At 40.6% G+C, this 12,320-nt stretch overlaps 1 protein-coding gene across 3 annotated transcripts in view; it reads right to left on the bottom strand.

Annotated features, from left to right (window-relative positions):
• Positions 1 to 2,601, bottom strand: part of LOC126156205 (ADP-ribosylation factor GTPase-activating protein 1-like) — a 102,103-nt gene extending 99,502 nt beyond the window's left edge. Inside the window, exons 1-2 of one of the 3 annotated variants that reach the window (XM_049916291.1) lie at positions 2,242 to 2,601; positions 1,987 to 2,154 (exon numbers count right to left, since the gene is read on the bottom strand). In XM_049916291.1, the coding sequence (XP_049772248.1) occupies positions 1,987 to 2,154; positions 2,242 to 2,301 (228 nt within the window). In that variant the 5' untranslated portion in view covers positions 2,302 to 2,601. The remainder of the gene's footprint in view (positions 1 to 1,986; positions 2,155 to 2,241) is intronic. The other 2 variants (XM_049916290.1, XM_049916289.1) reach the window with 2 other exon arrangements.
• Between the last annotated feature and the right edge of the window lie 9,719 nt (positions 2,602 to 12,320).

The raw sequence follows: 12,320 nt of genomic DNA, 5'->3' as shown, positions 1-12,320 counted from the left end.
TTGGGAACGGAGTGAGCCAGGGTTGTAGCCTCTCCCCGATGTTATTCAATCTGTATATTGAGCAAGCAGTGAAGGAAACAAAAGAAAAATTTGGAGTTGGAATTAAAATCCATGGAGAAGAAATAACTTTGAGGTTTGCCGATGACATTGTAATTCTGCCAGAGACAGCAAAGGACCTGGAAGAGCAGTTGAATGGAATGGACAGTATCTTGAAAGGAGGATATAAGATGAACATCAACAAAAGCAAAATGAGGATAATGGAATGTAGTCAAATTAAATCAGCTGATCCTGAGGAAATTAGATTAGGAAATGAGACACTTAAAGTAGTAAATGAGTTTTGCTATTTAGGGAGCAAAATAACTCACGATGGTCGAAATAGAAAGGATATAAAATGTAGACTGCCAATGGCAAGGGAAACGTTTCTGAAGACGTGCCAGGAATTCGTTTCTGATAATATTTGTGCGGAGTGTAGCCGTGTATGGAAGTGAAATGTGGACAATAAATAGTTTAGACAAGAAGAGAATAGAAGCTTTCAAAATGTGGTGCTACAGAAGTTTAAGATTAGATGGGCAGATCACATAACTAATGAAGAGGTATTGAATAGGATTGGGGAGAAGAGAAATTTGTGGCACAACTTGACTAGAAGAAGGGATCGGTTGGTAGGACATATTCTGAGGCACCAAGGGATCACCAATTTAGTATTGGAGGGCAATGTGGAGGGTAAAAATCGTAGAGGGAGACCAAGAGGTGACTACACTAAATAGATTCAGAAGGATGTAGGTTGCAGTAGGTACTGGGAGATGAAGGAGCTTGCACAGGATAGAGTAGCATGGAGAGCTGAATCAAACTAGTCTCTGGACTGAAGACCACAACAACAACATTATTCACAGAAATTTTTAACTTACTAAGGATGTCTTGTTGGATGTAACAGAGGGCTTTAAGGTTGCAGCCTCATCAGGTGAAATAAATCCATGCATAAATAAATACAGTAAATTCCACTCCTAATTCAGCACATTTCAAAAAGATGAATTAAACTAGCTCCAAAATCTGATAAACATTTGCAGAAATGTTACAACAATAAGAACTTGGGGTTTATTCCTTTCAGCATGAAACCGATTGCTGTCTTGTGCGGAAGTTTACAATTTCATACCAAAATATAGAAATACACCTTGTCAGGTACAAAGGAAAAACCATTACACCAGAACACTTTCAATAATTCAAGCATCAAGAGTTGATTACTTTGAAAAGCTGTTACTTCCACAGAAAGTGACAGTGTGTCTGGTGTAAGCCAGTGGAGCATTGTTTGCATTTAAACAGCTTCCACACCAACACCAATGCATCAGGGCACCAGCTCATTTTCTTGAAGAATTACCTTTAATTATAAAGTAACCTTTACAAATTGAGAGACAGGGGGGAGGGGGGGGGGTGCAATAGACCGCAGGATTCAAAACATCTGACTACATAAATGGAATTTACTGGAGGTGTTTATGTACATTTTCCTCTATTATTACATTTCTATTGCTGTTGCTAATCTAATTTTGTACCATATCTCAAAATTAAACAAGCCCCCTTTCTAATCAGTGTCTCCTCTATTTGGTGAGCATCAATCTATCCTAATTTGTAGGCTAGGTGTTATTTCATTGTTTGATTACACATGCCTCATACAGCTGAATTAACTTTCCATTAGTGCAGGCAGAGGAAAAAGTTACTGCCGAGTGACTACATATAATGAAGACTACAGCGAGTACGACCTAATAAAACCGAGAGAGAGCAGTTCATCTTTATAGTCTGACATTACTAGTTACTTTCTTGCAGAACACTTTGTCACAATTTGTGTACACATAAGATTAAACACCTCTAACAGAGTGAAAACAACAGACAGATTCATGTACAGCAGAGTAATACAGAATAATACAAGTAAGTAACAAAGAAGGAGCTTTGCAAATATAGTCAAATGTGTAACATAACCACTCCTGCGACAGTCACCTTCATTTTTTCAAGTTCAATATCCTTCCACTTATCCATACTAATGGACCGCACAAATGACAGATGTACTCCCAGTCCTCTGTGTTTTCCAGAGCATTCTAAACAAATCCATATTCCATATGTCACAGAGGCCCATTGTGGATTGTGAGTCCCACACTCAAAACATTTCTGAAAAAAAGGTATACATGAAGTATAATTAAAAAATCTGTTATTACTTTGCTGCAAACTTTTCACGACGCAATGACTTACACTTACCGAATTCTCGTCAATCGGTTTCAGTTCAGATAGAACTCTGCGGGTTCTAGGACTGGCCATATTTACACTCAAATTCACACTACAATGGACATAACATCTCAAATCTCACACAAAACTACAACATCACACACTACAAACATTCCTGGGGTTAAACCTAACCCCCAATCAATCCGAACACAAGTTGTCAACTTTCAATAGCAGACATGATTGACGTGTACTGGGTCAAAGATGTACGCTGCAAATGCTTCGTGCAGAGATGACATACTCAGAGTGTATTTATTTCATGGAGGTATAAGGAATTATACCTCCATGATTTATTTCAATGAGTTTGTTCTGCCATTCTTCTTTTATTCTAACAGCTCTAAATTAGGGGAAAGGTTGAAATACAGACCCGCAGAATCTACAACTGATTCATACCGCAGCAGAACAAAGCACTACAGCTGGTTAGCACTACTAAAGGCCCGTCCACACGCAACGATCTGTCTGCGCAAATGTCTGCGCACATCACATCTGCGCAGACAGATCGTTGCGTGTGGGCAGAAGATTTGCACCAACCTGGAAGTTGGAATTGGAGGTTTGAGCGAAACCTCTCAAATCTGTGGGTTCAAACCACATCTGCGCAGACAAGTTGGAGCGTGTGGACAGGAGATCGCCGCAAATCTGGCGCGAAACAGCTATTTGCTCAGTCTAGTGTTTGTATTTGTGCGCACAGGGCATTAAAATGGCTGATACTCGTCAGTGTTCTCGAGAGTTTGTAAGTGAATTCATTGAAATATGTAGAAACCACCCATGTTTGTGGAAGATTAAAAGAATATAGTGACCGAGACAAAAAGACAGCAGCACACAATGCTCTAATTGAAAAAATTGCGTGCAGTTGACGCCTCGGCAAACAAAGAAGCAGTAATAAAAAAAATCCTTGCGAACTGTTTACCGAAAAGAGTTATCCAAAGTTCAGAAATCTAGAAGATCTGGTGTAGGAATAGATCAAGTATACCAGCCAATGTTATGGTATTTTGATCTGCTTGGCTTTCTTAGTGATCAAGAAACGCCAAGACCAAGCAGGAGTACAATTGAAGATGAAATTGGAGTATCAATGTTACCGCCAGCCGTTCATGAGGGGAAATTGCCCTTCTCATACAAGTATTTTTTCTCATAATATGAAGGGTAACAAGCATTAAGAGATAATTATAAGTTTCGACATCGTTCCGTAAATAATTTCGCCAGTCGTTAGGTTCGCCCTGCAACTCTCGCAGTAAATTTACGTGAGAAAACTGCTTTCGCTTTAGCAGCCACTGTCTACACCATTTTGCCCGCTTTCTCTGTTTCCTGCGGTTGGTCTGAATGTTTTTTGCAACACAAGTTGCGAACACAGACCACAACAGAACTTCCTCCATTTCTATATTTCAAAATAACTGAATTAAATTTTTGACGTTTACGGGGAGATGGCGGGCGAGTAGTAGATTGGGGTTTGTGTCGTGTGAACACACCACATTTGCAGCGATCTTTTGCATGTACAGACATCTGCGTCGATGTCTGCGCAGACAGATCGTTGCGTGTGGACCGGGCTTAATGAGCACCAATTAGTTATATTTCGTTAAAGCACAAAAGTGGAAACTATATTCAAGAACTGACGCTGCAGTAGTCAACTTTGGCACACCAGTGTAGAAGTTGTCACAGATTCAGCCAAGTAAAAAAAATTAACAAATTCGCACATTTATTTGTATATACAGCGTGTGGCAAATATTCTCACTGATTAAAAGTTCAAATAAAATATAGGTGGACCAAAATAAAAAACCTTTCTTAACATGAATTATAACTGTGCAGAGGGAATTCTGCAATTTTAGACTGTTTCACTCAAGTGGCATCATCCACTATCAATGCATGTTGAAAGCGACTTCACACATACTGTATCAATGTAAAGAGCTTTTATTGAGGAGTAAGACCAGTTTCTTCCTGTATTGCATTTCTCAGGGGTGGCAGAATCTTCAGCCAGTGTTTGAACACATCAGTATAAGATGCCCCCATAGGAAAAAGTCGCATCGGGTAATGTCCAGTGACTGTCATGACTCGATGTGGAGAAATTAAATGTCCAGGAAATAGCTGCCTCTGACCAATCTGCAGCGCATTGAATCTTGATACAAAAGAAGTGTTGATCATATCATCGTCAGTAAGGACCAATTATCCTGACTCTTTTAACCAGGCGCCATATAATAACTCAGCCGTTAAGGGTTTTTCATGACGTTCACGAGGATACAATCTTCTCCATCATCGGAAATTGTGACGATAAACACGTCCCTATAAGGGATCCCGAAAAGTGTATTCATTACTGCACAGGTCCACAACATCTTCAGGCCCATTTTGAAGGACATTTGCACGTGACCTCGCGCAATTTTGGGAATCATGTTCAAACAACTGATGAGGCATCCATCTTGTGCAGATGTATTTGCAAGTCCTGTTGCAAAATTCGGCACGCACAGAAATCAGATAACTGAACAACTCTAGAGTGCTTTAGAGGAGATCTCTTTGAAGACTTCTTAAATGAACTGCATTAATTTTTTCTGGAGTTTGAACGTTTTGTAGCCTTCCCCCCTTTTTTTTAACCATTTCGCTACTTGCTTTAATGTCTGACTATGGCATCGCATGCAAACAAAACATCTCACACCTTAAATATCATTTACGTTAATACCGTTTCTTTGTTTTGAACCGACTGTTTTTATTTGATCTTTAAATCAGGGAAGATATTTTGCCGCATCCTTTATAAGCAGAATTTCCTCTGTGTGAGACCATGTGTGCCAGAGTCTTGTACTGATTCGAATTTAGTACAATTATAGATTCGAATATTTTACTGTTCACATTGCTTCCACATTATTTTTCATTGACTGTGTCCATACTTGTGCATCGTAATACGTGGTGAAATTTCGAACTTTGCAAGTGCCGTGAAACAACACGTACTGTTATGAACAGTTGTAGACCTAACTTAAATTGGGCTCTGTTTGAATTTTTTGCCAACAGCAGGCATCATTGAACAATTATGTGAGAAATTAGTTTACTATTATAATTTTTGGATGCTATATTTTTGAAAATTTTCGTCACTTACGAGTGTTGTGAATAACTTACTTTGTAACAAATTAACATTTGTGATTTACGTTCACGATCAAAGAATGCTTCACCCTGAATTCCAGGTAAGATCAGTGTGAATAAACGTACATTTCTGAAAAATTTCGAAGCTACGATTATTGTGTGCAGAAGTTACTTCGTTGTAAATTGATGTTTTTGATCTGGTTACTGTAATGTATACTATAACTAACATATCGTCTTATATCTAGTTTTTTCCTGTCAAGAGGAGAGTATATTACCAACATTTGCTGTAAATCTACCCTATTCTCGAATTTGTTAGCTACTGAAAATTCAAAAGTTTTGGGAAACTAGTAATTTTTATGATGGATTTTTCTGTTGCCTTAATAGAAGTCTCGTTTTGTGGACTAATTGCTTCAGCTGTCAAACGAAATTAGTAATATTTTCTGCTTAACAGACAAAAAGAAAACCATCATGTTCTGTTTAAAGTTATTTACTGACTTTCCTGTAAACATTTCATCAGCCTCAATTCTGTCAGACGATGAATACTTTTCTCGAACATGGCAGGAGTTGGTTGACATTCACAAGCAGACGGAAATCGCCCTAACTACTGCCAAATGTCTATCAGCTTCTGTCAGTCAGTGTTTTGGGAGAGCTGCCCAGAGTGGTGCACCAGAGATACCAAAGAAACCTGACGTTCCTTCGTGGTTTCCTCACTCAACATGTTGAAGAGGCTATTCCAGCAGATATTGAGGAAAAGGATGCAACCAACTGCAGGTTGTGGCGCATTTTGGAACAAACTATGCTTGTTATGTGTGCTCCAAGGTCGTACTTGGATTCTCCTGTGGATTCTGTTTCTTGTGAAGGAAGTATAGATCTGTCATCCATTTGACTATGAGTGGCATGTCACTGGCAGGGCTGGGATGCCCTGTATGAGGGAGACAGGGAGGCAGGGTGCTATACTGATACCCCAAACCAACAATTTCAATGTGCTGTCTTTAACTGAAACTGAGCCAATGGGATTCACATCATTTATTGGGAAACCTGTTGTTGCCCGCTCAAGAAGAGGTAAACGCGAAAGGGCAGAGGTCTGTTAATCGTCAGAAATTCAAATATACAATGAATAATGTAGTTCTTAGAGTAATGGCAGAAAGAAATGGGAAGGAACACAAGGCACAGACAGCGTGAACACCTAGTGGCCTTACTAGACATGTTGAAGAGGCTATTCCAGCAGCCATTAATGAAACAGGGTGCAGTCAACTGCAGATTGTGGCTCATGACGAAACAAACTATGCTTGCCGTCTGTGCTCCTAGGTCATACTTGGATCATGCCAGCAACTGGAAGACAAGGTTGAGTGCGACCAGCCTTGCACATGGAGTTTCTAAGAACTGAGCATGGCCACCTAATGCTGAATCAGGTGAAAGACTTGAACCAGAGACTTCAGAGGTTCTAACAAGCCAGGTTGTGACTTCCAAAGTCCCCCTAAATGGGTTAGGTGTGTATTACACATCAATGACTGCAATTCAGGTAGATGACTGTGTGTGCAATGCACACTGGGATTTCTTAGATTAGGAACTCTCCACCCAATCCAGGTAATAACAGCTGTAGGAAACCCAGAAGTATTAGTGTAAGATCACAAGGTGTACCCATCACAAGTGAGAGTCTTAAAATGCTATTAGTTACTATCGATGGATTCAAAACAAATTGAAAGAGTTTAGAGCCCTCATGAAAAGCAGTGCAGCTCACAAAATGTAGTTGCAGGAAGCTGACTGAAACCTGAACTTAACAGCCGTTAGTTTATTGGGGAAAATTTAAGCATATGTATCGAAGAATAGGCTACTGTGAAATGGAACTGGTGTATTTGTCACAATAGATAAGAAACTAAAATCCATCAAGATAGAAATTGAAGCTTCATGTCAAATTGTTTGTCAAAGCTCAGTGTCAAAGGTGGACACAAAATTGTAATTGGATCACCTCCTGAGGTAGTTAGTTAGTTTCATGTTCCATGTATCATTTTGCATTAATGATTGTGGTAATGTGGAATGAGGCATTTTACACTCACATCGCAAATTAATTTTTACATATGGTTACATTTTGAACATTTATTACTTTTTTTTCAAAAAGAAAAAGGATATACAGATACTGTGAGTTAGTAGGTCCTATGTATCAACTTTCCCACGTTGTAGTATAAGAAACTCTTCTACAGAATAGAAGGACATCAAGGAGAAACTTTATCAGTTAGTTTTCTAGTTGTACTTTGCTGTCTGCCAGACATTTTATATCACTGGGTAAGTGGTCAAAAATGTTTATTGTAACATTGTGCACTCCTTTTTGTGCTAAAGACAAACTTAATGTGGAATAATGGATGTCATTTTCCTTCTAGTACTGTAATTATGTACATCATATTTCCTTTTGAACTGTAGTGGATTACTTAGAATAAACTTCATGAGTGAATATGTATAACATGAAGCAGTAGTCAGAATGACCGACTCCTTAAACAGATGTCTTCGAGATGATTGCGAGTGAGCACACTGGGGAGAGATTCAAGTATGTTATAAACAATAATTCTGGAGTAAAACAGTTTGTAAATAGTAACAATAATATAACAAATTAACTTTATGGTTTCTTACGAAAGACTCCATTTGTTACAATACAATAATTTACTTTATTTATTAATAATTTTTTCAATTGCAGGGTGTACATAAAGTCCAGGAACACTTTCAATTATTTGTAGCACAAGAACCAAACATTGTACCGATATAATACATATGTCATTTTGAAGAGAAACCCTGAAAGTTTTTTTTTCGTGTATACCGTGAAGCGTAGTTTGGTAATTTGCTGATAGTCAGCGCTAGTAACAAACATGGCGAGTTCAGGTGCGGAACAAGCTTTCTGCATGTTGGACTTTGACAAAAACAAATGTGCTACAGCTGTTCAACGAATGTTTAGAACCAAGTACGGTAAGAAGCCACCAACAAGGAAGGCCATTTACCACTGACACAACAAATTCGTTACGATGGGTTGCTTGTGCCCAGCAAAGAGAAGCAGATGTCCTAGTGTGAGTGAAGTGAATGTGGAGTGCATACGAGAGACATTCATAAAGATTCCGAAGAAATCAATGCATTGTGCATCCAGTGAACTCGAAGTGGCTCCAATGACATTGTGCAAAGTCCTGCGACAGAAGCTGTCTATGAAACCATTCAAATTGGTGCTATTGCAGAAGCCCAATGATGGCGACAAAGACAAGTGTTTCGAGTTTTGTTCACAGTTGCAACAACTGAATGAGGATGGGGATGACATTGTTGATCACTTAATTTTTAGCGACGAAGCCACGTTTAACACTAATGGTAAAGTGAACAGGCATAATTGTCGAATCTGGAGTACAAAGCATCCACACAAATGAATTGAATTTGAGCGTGATTCCCCAAAGGTAAATGTTCTTTGTGCTGGCGAAAGCTGCACAGGGTATTCTTCTTCGCCAAGAGCTCTGTCACTGGATATTCCTACTTGGGCATATTGCAGCAATGGCTGATGCCTCAAATGCAATCGGACTCGCCATTCATCTTTCAGCAGGATGGGGCTCCCCCATTTGCATTTTCAAGTTCGTAGGTACCTGAACACAGAGCTGCCGCATTGATAGATCGGCCGTGCTACACAAGGGGACAGCAGGTGTTTCATGAAATGGCCTCCCCAATCACCAGATCTACATCTACATCTACATGATTACTCTGCAATTCACATTTAAGTGCTTGGCAGAGTGTTCATCGAACCACAATCATACTATCTCCCTACCATTCCACTCCCGAACAGCGCGCAGGAAAGACGAACACCTAAACCTTTCTGTTCGAGCTCTGATTTCTCTTATTTTATTTTGATGATCATTCCTACCTATGTAGGTTGGGCTCAACAAAATATTTTCACATTCGGAAGAGAAAGTTCGTGAATGAAATTTTGTAAATAGATCTCGCCGCGACGAAAAACGTCTTTGCTTTAATGACTTCCATCCCAATTCGCGTATCATATCTGCCACACTCTCTCCCCTATTACGCGATAATACAAAACGAGCTGCCCTTTTTTGCACCCTTTCGATGTCCTCGGTCAATCCCACCTGGTAAGGATCCCACACTGCACAGCAATATTCTAACAGAGGACGAACGAGTGTAGTGTAATCTGTCTCTTTAGTGGACTTGTTGCATCTTCTAAGTGTCCTGCCAATGAAACGCAACCTTTGGCTCGCCTTCCCCATAATATTATCTATGTGGTCTTTCCAACTGAAGTTGTTCGTAATTTTTACACCCAGGTACTTAGTTGAATTGACAGCCTTGAGAATTGTACTATTTATCGAGTAATCGAATTCCAACGGATTTCTTTTGGAACTCATGTGGATCACCTCACACTTATCGTTATTTAGCGTCAAGTGCCACCTGCCACACCATACAGCAATTTTTTCTAAATCGCTTTGCAACTGAACTGGTCTTTGGATGATCTTACTAGACGGTAAATTACAGCATCATCTGCGAACAACCTAAGAGAACTGCTCAGATTGTCACTCAGGTCATTTATATAGATCAGGAACAGCAGAGGTCCAAGGACGCTTCCCTGGGGAACACCTGATATCACTTCAGTTTTACTCGATGATTTGCCGTGTATTACTACGAACTGCGACCTTCCTGACAGGAAATCATGAATCCAGTCGCACAACTCAGACGATACCCCATAGGCCCGCAGCTTGATTAGAAGTCGCCTGTGAGGAACGGTGTCAAAAGCTTTCCGGAAATCTAGAAATACGGAATCAACTTGAGATCCCCTGTCGATAGCGGCCATTACTTCGTGCGAATAAAGAGCTAGCTGCGTTGCACAGGAACGATGTTTCCTGAAACCATGCTGATTACGTGTCAATAGATCGTTCCCCTCGAAGTGATTCATAATGTTTGAATACAGTATATGCTCCAAACCCCTACTGCAGACCGACGTCAATGATATAGGTCTGTAGTTCGATGGATTACTCCTACTACCCTTCTTAAACACTGGTGCGACCGGCGCAATTTTCCAATCTGTAGGTACAGATCTATCAGTGAGCGAGCGGTTGTATATGATTGCTATGTAGGGAGCTATTGTATCAGCGAAATCTGAAAGGAACCTAATCGGTATACAATCTGGACCTGAAGACTTGCCCGTATCAAGCGATTTGAGTTGCTTTGCAACCCCTAAGGTATCTACTTCTAAGAAACTAATGCTAGCAGCTGTTCGTGTTTCAAATTATGGAATATTCCATTCGTCTTCCCTGGTGAAGGAATTTCGGAAAACTGCGTTCAATAACTCCGCTTTAGCGTCACAATCGTCGGTAACATTACCACCGGCACTGCGCAGCGAAGGTATTGACTGCACCTTGCCGCTTGTGTACTTTACATACGACCAGAATTTCTTCGGATTTTCTACCAAATCTCGAGACAATGTTTCGTTGTGGAACCTATTAAAGGCATGTCGCTTTGAAGTCCGTGCCAAATTTCGCGCTTCTGTAAATTTTAGCCAGTCTTCGGGATTTCGCGCTCTACTGAACTTCGCATGCTTTTTCCGTTGCCTCTGCAACAGCGTTCGGATCTGTTTTGTGTACCATGGGGGATCAGTTCCATCCCTTACCCATTTATGAGGTATGAATCTCTCAATTGCTGTTGCTACTATATCTTTGAATTTGAGCCACATCTCGTCTACATTTGCATAGTCAGTTCGGATGGAATGGAGATTCTCTCTTAGGAAAGCTTCTAGTGACACTTTATCCACTTTTTAAATAAAATTATTTTGCGTTTGTTTCTGGTGGATTTGGAAGAAACGGTATTGAGCCTAGCTACAACGACCTTGTGATCACTAATCCCTGTATCAGTCATGATGCTCTCTATTACCTCGGATTGTTTGTAGCTAAGAGGTCAAGTGTGTTTTCGCAACCATTTACAATTCACGTGGGTTCGTGGACTAACTGCTCGAAATAATTCTCGGAAAAAGCATTTAGGACAATCTCGGAAGATGTTTTCTGCCTACCACCGGTTTTTAACAAGTATTTTTGCCAACATATCGAGGGAAGGTTGAAGTCCCCACCAACTATAACCGTATGAGTGGGGTATTTATTTGTTACGAGACTCAAATTTTCTCTGAACTGTTCAGCAACTATACCATCGGAGTCTGGGGGTCGGTAGAAGGAGCCAATTATTAACTTAGTTCGGCTGTTAAGTATAACCTCCACCCATACCAATTCGCACGGAGTATCTACTTCGACTTCACTACAAGATAAACCACTATTGACAGACACAAACACTCCACCACCAATTCTGCTTAATCTATCTTTCCTGAACACCGTCTGAGACTTCTTAAAATTTCTGCAGAACTTATTTCAGGCTTTAGCCAGCTTTCTGTACCTATAACGATTTCAGCTTCTGTGCTTTCTATTAGCGCTTGAAGCTCAAGGACTTTCCCAACACAACTACAACAATTTACAACTACAATTTCGACTGTTCATTGATCCAAGCACGTCCTGTATTTGCCATGCACCCATTGAGATTGCAGCCCATCCCATACTTTCCTGAGGTCTTCTAACCTAAAAAACCGCCCAGTTCACGCCACACAGCCTCCGCTACCCGTGTAGCCGCCAGCTGGGTGTAGTGAACTCCTGACCTATTTAGCGGAACCCGAAACCCCACCACCCTATGGCGCAAGTCAAGGAATCTGCAGCCAACACGGTCGCAAAACCGTCTAAGCCTCTGATTCAGACCCTCCACCTTGCTCTGCACCAAAGGTCCACAGTCGGTTCTGTCAACAATGGTGCAGATGGTGAGCTCTGCCTTCATCTCATAAGCAAGACCGGCAGCCTTCACCAAATCAGATAGCCGCTGAAATCCAGAGAGAATTTCCTCTGATCCAAAGCGACACACGTTATTAGTGCCGACATGTGCCACCACCTGCAGCTGGCTGCACCCTGTGCTCTTCATGGCATCCAGAAGGACCCTTTCCA

Source organism: Schistocerca cancellata, unplaced genomic scaffold, assembly GCF_023864275.1.
Source record: "Schistocerca cancellata isolate TAMUIC-IGC-003103 unplaced genomic scaffold, iqSchCanc2.1 HiC_scaffold_1106, whole genome shotgun sequence".
Classification (NCBI taxonomy): domain Eukaryota; kingdom Metazoa; phylum Arthropoda; class Insecta; order Orthoptera; family Acrididae; genus Schistocerca; species Schistocerca cancellata.
This window is presented reverse-complemented; position numbering and strand designations above follow the sequence as displayed.